The 14,182-nt window shown below is 30.6% G+C and overlaps 1 protein-coding gene across 6 annotated transcripts in view; it reads left to right on the forward strand.

Moving 5' to 3' along the window:
* Window positions 1-14,182, forward strand: part of LOC108913781 (piezo-type mechanosensitive ion channel component) — a gene marked incomplete at its 5' end in the record, with an annotated part of 120,390 nt that overhangs the window by 78,756 nt on the left and 27,452 nt on the right. For all 6 annotated transcript variants that reach the window (XM_018719402.1, XM_018719406.1, XM_018719408.1 and 3 more), the window contains 1 exon segment: window positions 6,476-6,723. In XM_018719402.1, coding sequence (XP_018574918.1) covers window positions 6,476-6,723 — 248 coding nt within the window.

Below are 14,182 nucleotides of genomic sequence, written 5' to 3' on the forward strand. Positions count from 1 at the left end.
TCTCGTCAACGAGAGAATGCGTGCTAGGAGAACAGTGGCCTTCTATGGCCTATATTAGAGAGATCCCCCCTGAGCAACTTCATCACCTTTTTCTCCTTGATGGGCTCAGGAAAGCTAATCTCTCACTGGGAGGATGCACAAAGGGCCCAATAGGGCCTAAGTGCTATAGCTCAGTATACTGAGCTACCCTTCAAACTATTTCAGAACCAGAATGCACTTCCATGTAAATTTCCAATGAGAGATTTTCGCCCTATAGTTCAGACCTCATCCCCCAGTGACTAACTACTTACTGTCTCTTCTTACATGTTGAGCACTATTTGAAGGAATGAGAATCTCAACACAAAACTAACTGCAATAGATAAACTTTATCAGACAGTCTGTCAACAGAATATCAAAAGTATTTGGAACAATATGGTAACTAAAAAAACTACGTAACTATACATGTCCGGAAGGTTATATCAAAAATGAAAGGGTGTACAGGGGGAGCTCAGAATAGTTGCAGTACTTCATAAAAATTTGTTTCCTATCGGTCTTCGTTGTGAAGTTATTCACCTTCAAAGAAAGAAGTTTGAAAAACAAATTCAATTATAACTTCTAAGTCGTTACCATGACAACAATGAAATGTGGGCAATTAAAGTAACTCATGGTAATGTTCATTTCCAAGTTTAAACGGATATTCAATATGCCTGGATTATACAGGAGCAGACAAAATGATCCATTTTTTATACATCTTTGAGAGTGTTGCCAAATTTGACATTTTTCTTTCATAGTTCAATTCCTCTCACTTTGTTTAAAAAAAAGTATACCGTACATCAGTCGATATCTTGTACCGTCTTTCAGAAAATCAAATTTTATTAACATACATTTATTGTGTCAAAAATGTAATACTAACATTTTTGTAAAAATGTTGGTTTCTATACAGGGTGATCCATTAACGGTATCGAGCGGCTGTATATAGATAACTAGAGGTGCTACAATTTTGGGGTAAAAAAATCTATTAACAAATACTACCAAAAGAAATTGATTTAAAATATTTTCAAGTCTGTAACTTCACCGCTAGGGGGCGCAATTGCTATAGTGTTACAGAAAATTGTCGGTTTTTCGAAATTTCGCTTATATAACCTAAGTTGCAAATATATTTTTTAGATACACTATTAAACCCTTCACAAGTTTTGTTTCAACTTTTTTTTTTTTTTTGTTATTACCATAGCAACATCAATATGAAGGACGATATCTTGAAATTTTTAAATTGTCTTAACTTCTAAATGTCTTAATCGATTTCAATAAACGATGGCTCATTTTGGAATTAATAAAAAAAATGCAATATTGCAGTTATCAAAAAAAAATTCAAAATAAAGCAATAATTTAATTCTTTTTAATGACAAGATTGGTATAGTTTTATAATTTAATTTTGGCTTGGATTATGTTAATGTTATTTAGAGAACTAAATACAGGAGGATGTTCTAGCACAACTTCACTACTTTAGCAATAACTTGAAAACGAAAAAACATATCGACCTCCGGTTTGTGTAGTTTTCCATAATTAATGGTCTATCAAGCCATGAATAAAAATCTATATCGTTGCATTTAATTTTTTTAGTAAACGGAGACAATTACAAAACTTTTCTCATTAGCGTTGTCTACCGTTGTGCATGAAAATAATATTTTTATTTCTATATCATAAATATAAATGTTATTAATAGTTCTTTAAAATGAGCCATCGTTTATTGAAATCGATTAAGGCATTTAGAAGGTATGACAATTTAAAAATTTCAAGATAGCGTCTTTCATACTGACGTTGCTATGGTAATAACAAAAAAAAAGTTCAAACAAGACTTGTGAAGGGTTTAACAGTGTATCTAAAAAATGTATTTTCAACTTAAGTTATACAGGGTGTTCGGAAATGATGAGCAAAAAATTCAGGGGATAATTCTAGACCGAAAATAAATCCTTCCTCTTTCTATAAAATTTTTTCCAAAACTGATTACTAACGGAGTTACAAGGTGTTAAAATTAAATTTTATTTGCAGCTTTTTTCCAATACCTTTTGCCACACTCATAATATTTTGACGAAATTTCGTATATGGGGGTTTCTCGGGATGAGGATTATAAATTTGCCCACCATTTTTTCGCATTTTGTAGAGGGCGCCACATACGAACCTTTATTTTGATTTGAATGGTTCCAAATTTTTTATGCTACACTTTATGCGAAATTTGACTGAATATTTTGGTTCTCCTAACCTTTCGACATAAAAAAAGTATAATTTATTTGTTTCCATAAATCTAACCGTTTTCGAGAAAAACGCTAAAATAACATTGCTTGCATATGATGAATACGAAATCATTTTAATTTATTTTCTACATTAAACATAGCATGCTTTGGAAACAAGCGCTTAGTTGCCTTGAAAACAAGTTTGTGGAGAATTAGTTTTGACAGATAGTAATTTTGTACAAGTACTTCTTTTGTCATAAAAATAATAATAAAAATGAACAACAATTACTCTAACGTGGAGTTGCGGGACATAATACATAATTACGGTTTAGCTGCTGGCAATGCTCTTGCAGTACGACGTTTGTATCGCGAAGCATTTCCAAATAGAAACCTACCACAATTGCGAATGTTCAGTACTATTCATCGAAGACTGGGAGAATTTAGATCGTTCAAAACTAGAATTTTTGATGTAGGTCGACAACGGAATACTAGAACAGCAGAAGCAGATGCTCGTATTTTGAATTCGATAGAGAATAATCCCAATGTAAGTATTAGAAAAATTGCTATTCAGGAGGGCATTCCAAAGAGCTCCGTACATGAAACAATACGCGAACAAAACCTTCATCCGTACCACTACCAAAAGGTGCAAACCTTATCTGCCGTAGATCCTGCTGCTCGTGTGAATTTCTACAATACAATTAGAATACTTCATGTTGGTGACCAAAATTTTGTTCGTAATATCCTTTTCACGGACGAAGCTGGATTTGGCCATGATGGCTTATAAACTTCCACAATGAGCATTTTTGGTCTGATGAGAATTCTAATTTATCAATAGAGCGTGGTTATCAAAATAAGTTTTCCGTCAACATGTGGGTAGGGGACTACTTAATTGGGCCACATTTCTTTCCATAAAGACTCAATGATGAAGTTTACTTGGATTTTTTAAGAAACCACTTACCTATTCTACTGGAGGATGTACCACTCGGATTAAGAAATGCAATGTGGCTGCTTCAAGATGGCGCGTCACTACATTTTAGTTTAGCGGCCAGAGAATTCTTAAATGAAACTTTTCCTGAAAGGTAGATAGGACGCGGTGGTTTTGTACAGTGGGCCCCTAGATCCCCTGACTTAAACCCAATCGATTTCTTTTTTTGGGACTATCTGAAGACGCTTGTATACAGAACACCTGTGAACAGCGTCGATGAACTGAGAGAAAGAATTGTTGCTAATTGTGAGGTAATTAAGCAAAAGAAAGGAATATGCCATAGGGTTCGTCGGAATTTTTTAAGAAGAACTAATTTATGCATTGAAGAGGAAAGACGTCACTTTGAACCTTTGATTTGAATGTTTAATTTGTATTTGTATTGTTCTAGTAACTTATGTATTTTAACCTTATGATTTTGTTAGTAAATCATTCTTTATTTGTTGAGGACGTTATTTTTTTATTATTTATCATTAACCACCATCAGCGTAACAACAAATTTTCACAAAAATTTTTGTTGGTGTTTTGTCTGAATAATAGCATGGGGGTTTTCGTCACTTCAAATATGCAAATTCTATTCTATTTGGAAAACGGTTGGCGTAAATCCGATCAGCTTCAGAAGCATTACATTCTGCAGGTTCTTATATTAGATGCAACTTCTTCATAGCTAAAATCCTCCATGATATTGAATCAACAAATGGCATCGAAATGATTTATGACTGCTAATTATACATACTTGTTGACAGTCATCTCAATTTCCAAGATTTTTGCAAAAAATGTTAATATCACATTTTTGATACAATACATGTATCGATTTTCTTAAAAATGGTACAAGATAATGATTGATATATGGTTTACCTTTTTTTTAGCAAATTGAGAGAGGAATCGAACTATGAAAGGAAAATGCCAAATTTGGCAACGCTGTCAAAGATGTCTAAATTTAAATGGATAATTTCGTCTGCTCCTGTATAATCCAGGCATATTGAATATCAGTTTAAACTTGGAAATGAACATTACCATGAGTTACTTTAAATAATTGCCCAAATTTAATTATTGTCATGGTAACGGCTTAGAAGTTACAATTGGAATTTGTTTTCAAACTTCTTTCTTTGAAGGCGAATAACTCCACAACGAAGCCCGATAGGAAAAAATTTTTATGAAGTACTACAACTATTTTGAGCTCCCCTGTATACTGCTTCATTTGACATGACCTTTCTGGACACCCTGTATATGCATATATGGGGATTTAGAACCATTCGTATCTTTTCCAATTTCTTATTTGTTCTCCTTTTCTAACTGATCGGTCCTTACTTTTGAAATATAACTCGTAAGATAATTTAATAAGTAAATCTGGTACTGCAGCAGCCCATTTTGCATCAATTAGATATAAAATAATTTTGAGAAATAGAGCAGAAGAGTGCTGCTGGTATTTCATTTATTTTCTCCATTCACCTTCAAAACTGGTATGTAACCATAAAATTTAATTCTAAACAACTTTTCTTCATAAAATTATATATTTTTTTCATATAACGTGCTTTTGCTACATTGTTTTTCATTTGTTATGGACCCCTAAAGGTGAACGGGTTTGACATTTTCTAGAGTTTCTAACAAAGCAAAGACAATTGCCCATATCAATATTTTCAAAATCTAGTAATTAAAAAGGTGACATGTCCTTCCACTTTTTACAACCCACCTTGTTTATATGTACATTATATTGGTACTTTTTATTCTCAGGATGTGGAGGTATCAATGTGTTGCATCAATTTATAAAACAGGCCAGAAATACTGTGTTCATGTGTTTTTTGCTTTATGCTTTCAAATGTAAACAGGTCCAAACCAACAAACTACTCTGGGTAGATGGTTCTTAAAATAAAAACATGTCAGTTTGCAGGTTTTTACCTTGTATCTCTTTGTTGTACTAACTTCAATATTAATTTTCATATTTAGGCTGCATTTAAAACTGCATGTATTTCTTTAATGTGAGAAATGTGGATATACATGGTTATTAAAACTGCATTTATAATGTGTAATATTACTTAATTAATATTGAGATTTTTTTTATTATTGTAAAATGCTAGTAATCTGTCATTTCATTTCTGAAATCATACTGTACAGGATCCTATTGTGAATAAAATAAATTCCCTTAACCTTATCTAGATTTAGACAGTCTTTTTATAAAATAATAGTCTTTTTTATTGCACGAAGTGGTAAACATTTCGAAAATTAGTCAACCATGAATAGGATTGAATTCGGATAAATGTGGTAGCCTATGCATATCCTTTACCCTATCTAGTCTAAAACTTTTCAAATATGTGTTCATGTAATTAAATTGAAAAAAAAATGAGATATTAATATAATTAATTGCAAAACTACTATAATCTCACAAACTGAAAAATTGATTTAATTGATTTTGTTTTTTGTTTAACTTGTCCAAATTAGATAACTTGTATTTACTTCATAATTTTCACAGCTTATTTAATAAATATTGCATAGCAATAATAAATTTGGACAATGGACTCTAAAAATCATTTATTATCCATGAAATAAAACTACAGGCATGAAATATTTATGCCAAAACTTATATATTATCTTGTGGTTTTTTTAATAATTGTTTCAGTTTTCCAAAATTTTATCTGATGCAACTAAAATATATGAGGTTGGTCAAAAATAAATACTTGTGATGTTATCTTCCAATCAAACTAGACGAACATCACTAAAACGTTTCTGAGTTCCTATATAATTTCTGTAAAAAAAAACAGGATGAATTTTTTCATATAAAATCATTTTACATTAGTGTTCGTATATTTCTCTGATTATGTATTTGATTTCGGAAGTAGTTTTACACATGCTTGCATCTTGTCCCATTCACATATCTTGGCAGCAAAGGGATAGATTGCAATAAAAAAAAAACAGTTATGAGTCACCTTGTGCCTATAACTATATGTACCTATTTTTGTATCAATTAATTTTTTTACAGATATTAATTTTGAAATTTCAATAAACAGGGACTAAAAAAAGATCTGCTGAAATCACTCTAACTGTGGTGATATATTAACCTGTTTATCGAACTTATCCAAGATTACTAATTTATATCTTTTGAAACAAATCTAAAAAAATCAACATTGAAATAATTTTCATAAAAAATGGCCCTCGATTTCTGCTACGTTTTTATACCTTTTCGTACCAAATATAGCTAGCCTAGACAAATAAAAATTATCAAGCTGCAGTATTATAATAATTATATGAATTATGCCCATTACAACTTAAATTATTTTCATTATAGTGTACAAGAAACATGGAAGATGAATTTCCTCAACCCAGAGGTGAAAAGAAGGCACCTTTAGTAAAATATGCCATGGGAACTGTAATTTTGGCAATCATAATTGGGATTATATGGTTCCCTCTTGTTTTCTTCTCTTTAGGGAATGCAGTAGGTGAACCTAATATCCCCTATGACGTAACATTAGAAATACGTATTGGACCATATGAACCTGTTTATAAAATGTCTGCCCAAAGTAATTCTATTATTGCGTAAGTATCACTGAAATTGATTTTAATTTAAAATCGTTTATATATAATAGTGGACGATCGTCGTATGAAGCAACTGAGGCCAGGCCTTGCTGTAAAATTTGGCTCTCACACTCTATATTTTAATAGGTACAGGGGTCGGCATAAGTCAGGCAACCAATTTGCATTAAGAGCATTAATTTTTATTCTGAAAACGCGTCTACTCGACGAGCACGTGTTAATATATTCATGACACAGACACAACTGTCTGAAGCACGAACATGCTACGTTTTAATCTTTTTCGACAGCGTTACCAGACTTATGAGCGTTGCCGGACTTATGCCGATTTTTCGAGAGCGTTGCCTGACTTATGCCGACCCCTGTATTAACCTAAATAATCAGTTAGGTAAATTAATTTCCAATTACCTATTACATTTATCAAAAATCAAAACAATTGTTTGAATATTGCCTACAGTATACTACATACAGTTCCTCCTCCACGCGAGCCGATTAAAAATAACGTGATTTACGGAGGAACTGAGGCCCGCTTAAAGCGACTTGTACTTGTAGTTCCAGTTCGCGGTTAATGTACGCATCGCATAGTACGCGGGTAGTTTCTGATATCAATGTGAGGGAGGCAGGTATTAATTTAAAGTAAATGCAACAAAATAAAGTAACACTAACTTTAACGTAATTTAATAGATACCTATTATATTAACAATATATGTATAACTAATAATGAATCTCTCTCATGATATTGAAATGACTTTTTAAAAATATTTTTAATTATGCAAAAAATATTACCGGACTACCAAGTAAACGGGGTAAAAGTTGCGATGAACTGGAAATATTTTTGAAATATATTTCCCTTTAATTAATTACCCACTAGATTTGGGAATTTACATGATTTAAATTTTTTTGCTTTAGTAAATTCTTCAAAATTTCCCGAATATACAGACAAATTTCCTGAAAAATCGTTTTCAGGAATGTTTTTACAATCCAAACGTTTTTTAAATAGATAAGTTGAAAGGTGAACATAATATTTTGCACAAAGACGAACAATTTCGTAATTTAGAGGTTCAAAAAATGGTAGAATTATTATACAAGGAATTTAAAATGGTATTTTCGGAAACATACAAAGAAACTTTTCGTGTCTTAAGCGCATTAAGACTTACCTAGGTACCTACTTAAGAAATATGATGACACAAGAGCACCTTAAACTTAAACAACTTATCAGTGATGGCGATATAAAAAGAACAATTGCAATGTCTTAGTGCCGATCCCCAAGTTTATGAAGACATTATAAGTAAATTTGCAAATTTAAAAGGCGGCCAAATAAACCTGTTTTATAAAAATATTCAATAGGTATGTTTTTAAAATGTTTTGTTAAAAGTGGAGACTAACGAAAAGCTGGCTGCATTGTTTTATATATAAATAGATAAGTTTGCTGGCTACCTTATGAAAATTTGTTTTTACATTTATTCATATATTTTAATATTAAAAAAAGGAAGAAAGAAGCTCAAGTCAAAGAAGTAAGAGTTTTGTGATTCAATCATTATTGACACAATAGAAGCTATGAACATTGGAAGATGTTGGTACCAGAAGTTGCAAGTAAACAATTCTTTCATAAATTTTAAATTGGATACGGGTGCTGAATCAAGTATATTACCTATTAAGTATATGCATAAATTTAGTGAAAATAGCTACAAAATTAATCCTACATTAGTTACAATAGTATCATATGGAAATTTCAAATCAAAACCTCTAGGTCAAGTAACTCTAAACTGTAATTATAAAAATAGGTAGTGTAGAATTGATTTTGTTGTTGTTGATTTTGTGTCTGAACCAATTTTGGGATTGCCTGATTGTTTAAAATTTGATCTGATCAGACGAATTGATAATGTTATTCCAGAAAATATGACACAGAATTTGCCAAAATACAAAAATGATTTACTAGTAGATTATGCTGATATTCATCAAGGTTTAGGTTGTATTCCGGGAGAAATTAATATTAGAGAAACATAATGGAAATCTTAGACTGTTTAGACCCAAAGCCTTTGAATAAGATTATTTGCCGTGAACATTATATGATTCCAAAATGTGAAGATATTTTGTGTGGCTTATCTGGTAAAAAGATATTTTCTGTCATAGACATGAAAAATGGTTTTTGGCAGCTTCAATTAAATAAGCAAAGCTCAGACTATTGTACTTTTAATACTCAATTTGGACGATTCAAAGTTAACCGAGTACCCTTTGGAATTTGTTCCGCTCCTGAAATTTAAAAAAAAAAATGTTTTCAAATTTTTGGTAACATTCAGGGTGTTAACATTTACTTTGATGACCTAATTATTTCTGCAAATAGTGAAACCGAACATGATAATATTTTAATAAAAGTTTTTGAGCGAGCTAGACAATTTAATGTGAAATTCAATTTAGATAAATTTCAATATAAACTAGATAAAGTTAATTATATGGGACAGCAAATTTCTAAAAATGGTATTGAACCACAGTTACACAATATAGAGAGTATTGAAGCTTTACAGAGTCCTAGTAATAAAAAAGAAGTATTAAACATTTTAGGCATGTTCAAGTTTTTTTCTAAATTTATTCCAAATTTGTCGTATTTAACCTATAATATGAGGCAGTTAACACATAACAATGTAAATTTTAATTGAACAAATGAACATGAAATGAAATTTAGAAATTTAAAGAATATAATTTGTAATAAACCAGTTTTAGCTATTTTTGATGAAGATAAAGAGACTATAATACAGTGTGATGCCTCTAGCCTAGGTTTAGATTGTTTCCTTTTGCAGGATAAGCCTATCTCTTTTGCATCAAGATCACTAAGTACCACAGAAAAAAAAATGCACAAATACAAAAAGAATTGCTGGCAATAGTTTTTGCTTTCGAAAAATGTCATTATTTTGCGTATGGTAGACCCATAATAGTACAAACAGATCACAATCCCCTTGTGTCTATTTTTAATAAAGATTTAAATAAAATCAGTGTCAGATTACAAAAAATGTTATTAAAATTATTGAGATATGATATTACAATAAAATACTGATGTATTATCCAGATTTGTTGACAACGCAGAGACATTAGGTGATCTCGATGTAGAATATAATGTGCATTTAATTTAACAATATACCAATGTCAAATGAAAAAAAAGTTATATTTAAAAATGCAATCGATAATGATCAGATTTTGTCTAAAGTTAAAGAATTTTGTCTTACAGAATGGCCAAAAGATATAAGAACAATCCCAAGAGAATTAATGTTTTATTATAATTTAAAAAATGATTTATTTTTATGTAATGATCTTCTGTTCTTAAATACGAAAATAATAGTACCTGCAAGTCTAAGAAAAGAAATGTTACAATTGATTCATCAAGCACACTTTGGTATAGAAAATGCAAATTAAGAGCAAGGCAAGTAATGTATTGGCCAGGAATTAATTCTGATATAGAAAAATATATTTCAAATTGTGAAATATGAAACTTTAGTACCTCACCCATTACCAAATAGGCCATGGCAATATCTAAGCTCTGATTTTTTTGAATTTAATAATAAAAATTATTTACTTTTTGTTGATGCTTACTCGAATTGGATAGAAGTTTTTGAAACAAAAAATAAAAATATAGAAACTGTTATTGACTTATGTACAAATCTGTTTTGTAGATTTGGTGTACCTGATATTTTATATGCAGACAATATACCCTATAATAGTCACAATTTTAAAAAATTTGCCAGTGAATGGAATTTTGAAATAATTTTCTCAAGTCCGCACCATAATCAGTCTAATGGTTTGGCTGAAATTATTGAAAATATTTTGAAAAAAAATACAAGTAGTAATTTAAATAGATGTTTATTGGAATACCGCAACACACCATTACCACATTTAGGTTATTCTCCAGCTCAGTTGTTGCTTAATAGAATATTAAAAACAAAAACACCTATGTCTGTAATAAATTTAGAACCTAAAATAATAAGTCCAGATAAAATATCTGAAAAGTTGAAAAAAAAAACTGAAAATCAAAAATATTATGACAAACATGCAAAAGACTTACCAGAATTAGAAAACAATAGCAATGTATTATTTAGGAAAAATGATAAACGGCAAAAAGGGAAAATAATGAGGTAATGCAATAATAGGTCATATTACATTAAAGATGTTCATGGTAATGAATTCAGAAGAAATAGGTAATTTATTAATAACACGAATGTAGATGTTAATATTGATGATATATTATATGATTTTGATATGTTATATGCTACCAATAACTGTGATGCTACTGTTATACCGAATAAGGACTTAAATAATTCTAATGTAAACCTTAGTGATAGTATTGTTAATTCAAATGTATCTAATAGTTCTGTTAATAGTGATAATGATTTATCTCAGAGTGATAGTGATTTATCTGTGTATTTAAATAACCTATTTCAAGAAGTACCTACTGTAAGTGGTCGATGACGTAAAATACCTGAATGTCTGAAAGATTATATAGTATAAGTTCATTAGTAGATTGTAAAAAAAAAAGAAAAAGAAAAAGCGTATTATATTTATTTAAGTTGGTACTGAGCATCTGGCATGGAGTTCCATGACATGTTGTCAAGAAATAACATCATGATTCACTGGTCACATGTATCTCGGTACTCATCCATGTCTTTTGTGATGTTACATGTAAAAACAATCTTAATACATCTAGTTATATATATAGTAACAAAAGCAGCTTGTTTAATATATCTAGAAGAACATAACAGTCTTTTTTTCTTTTACTTAATTTTATTGTAAATACAATTTTTAAAGTTCACATATTATTAATAATATAATATTATAATTTTTTAATTTACGGCTATAGTAGGGCTATTGGCGAAGTTCTCCATGGCCGCACATATATAGCACAAATGGGAAAGGTGAATCTACAGCTAAAAAGGACATGTTTTACATAAAAATTACCTTAGCAAAATGTTCACCTCTTAGGAGTCCCAAAGTTTCCAAAAAAATATGGAATACTGGGTTGTATTTTGAAAACCAAAAAAGGTATAATAGTCAGTACTAATACATGTGCACCTTCTCAACACTCTAATGACAGTAATTAGCATGACAGCTACTTAAATATTTGTTAGTTTTCTAGATTTCTTAGATAATGAATACATTTTTTTTTTTGGTTAATAAACGGTTAGTTTTAAAACAAAAAAGTGAGAGAGGTAAAAATTTTATCTCATATGTATTTTTGAATATTCAATCTTTGTCAAACAAAAGTTGCAGCGAAAAATAACTTATGCTTTTTACAACCCCCTCCAAGAGGCAGAAATTTTCAAAAAATAGTAAAAATGTATGTAAAATTTTTATTATACCTTGTTTGGTTTTCATATTAGAGGAGCTATTCTATAGTTTTTTGGAAACTTTGAGCGGCTGTATCTCCTAAGAGGTGAACATTTTACTAATAGTCCACGTGCCCACGTACAAAGAAAAATATGATTACCAGCAAGCTGTAACTTTGCGTGCAGCTTAAGTTTGACGAGTCTCCCAACATTTGACTATGAGAAAAATTCAACAGTGGTAAGTTTTCCCGTGATTTTCGGGAAAACATGTCAATCTGGCATAAACATGGAATGTTATGACCAGCACTTTTTTTAAGTTTAAATGAAAGATATATATTTTTTAAACCCCCCAAAAAATTTGTCCGACAAAAATGTTGGTATTTTGAGTTTGTCCGCCACCCCAAATATGTGGATTTGCTGACATTATGGTTGTGACAACCAGCAAGCTGATTTTTCTGGGAGGGTTTGGTAATAAGATTTGAAATGAAAATATCTTATTGTCCGACAAAAATTCTTGAGAAGTTTTTGCAGTCCGACGCCCCGAAGATGTCGACTTAACGACAACATGGTTGGTGATAACCAGCTGTTGGACAAAAGCGTCATTATTTAAAAAAATGCAATATTAATCTGAGAATTTAATTGTCCGACAAAATTATCNGCACGCAAAGTTACAGCTTGCTGGTAATCATTTCTTTCTTTGTACGTGGACTCGTGGACTATAAGGTCATTTTTATACAAAACGTGTTCTTTTTAGCTGTAGATTCACCGGTATCATTTGTGCTACTTCTTTTGAAAACACCTTGTACATAAGTGGCAGCTGGTTTTTTTAGGGATGATAATACGTGTTTCCATGAATACAAACCTAAAATTCTTCTTTTTTATCAAATAGATAATCAAGTTATTAGTTTTTTAAAATGCGCTTTAATTCTTGTTTATGCTAGGTAAACCAGGGCACCCGGAATTAGCGTGGTAAGTTGTATCAATGCACCGTTGCCAGTTGTTACCTTTTTAAAACAACTATTAGAGAGATATAATGAAAAATAATTTAATAAGATATATTGCTTTTGTACTGCTTAACGACGTGTTATATATTTTTTTATATCACTGTTGATGAAGCGGATAAAATAAAAAAAAGATTCTGTTTTTAAAAAAATATTTTTTTTTACCCGATTTATTAAATATTAACTAATATTGGTACATATTGGTACTTACTAATTGTAAATAACTAATTTATGTTTTAAAATAATTTCTCCCTATTAAAAAATGTACGTAATCAAAAACTAAATAAAAATACAAATCTATTGAAATTGTATGTTACTATTTTATTAAAACAGTGTATGCATTTGATTAGTGAACTTTACAATGACCTCTGACGTTGACTTAGTTTAGTTGAACTATACTACCGTCATTACTTAAAGTAGATAGAGACGCATTTAAAAATGTTAACATTGGTAACATTAAACAGTTATAAAATTCTATACAAAATTCGGTATGTTTCTACTCTATTTTCTTATTGAGCCACAGCGAATCGGTGCTAGACTTATTAAATTATTCCAAAATAAACAAGATAGCAACAAAATTAAAACATGAACAGTTTAAATTCAAGCAGCTATACTCGACGGCCAAAATTATAGATAGTGATTCTTTGCTAGCTCTTGGACTAGTAAGGGGGATGAAGCGTGCCGGGAACGAAAATCCATTGGCATGTCTGCGTAAAAGGCAACAAGATATAGAAAATATTGAAAAATCATAATAAAACATAACATCTAATATTTTTTACGGTTTGCTATAACCGGCACTTTGATCAATTTTAATTATTACAGCATTTTAAAACGTCCCAGTTGTGTTTTTTTAATTTATAAATTTATTATAGCCATGGAATTAGACCCCTCGTCTACGCTTATGCTATGACGTTTCTCAGGTCGGGCAAATCAAGTCCGTTTACACCCACTAAAAAAGCATTTCCCTATTCCCTACCAAGTGCAAAAGACAGAGATAAAATATAGATCGACGTTCAGTGTAACTCAGTCTATACACGATTATAGATTCTACCGATGTGCATGGCGAGCGGCACAAAGATAAATAATATTGAACCGTATAGAAATCATTTTATATTTTATACGCATTATGGTAATAGTGTTTTTATATTATGT

The sequence above is a fragment of the Anoplophora glabripennis genome, unplaced genomic scaffold (genome assembly GCF_000390285.2).
Source record: "Anoplophora glabripennis isolate ALB-LARVAE unplaced genomic scaffold, Agla_2.0 scaffold1009, whole genome shotgun sequence".
Classification (NCBI taxonomy): Eukaryota; Metazoa; Arthropoda; class Insecta; order Coleoptera; family Cerambycidae; genus Anoplophora; species Anoplophora glabripennis.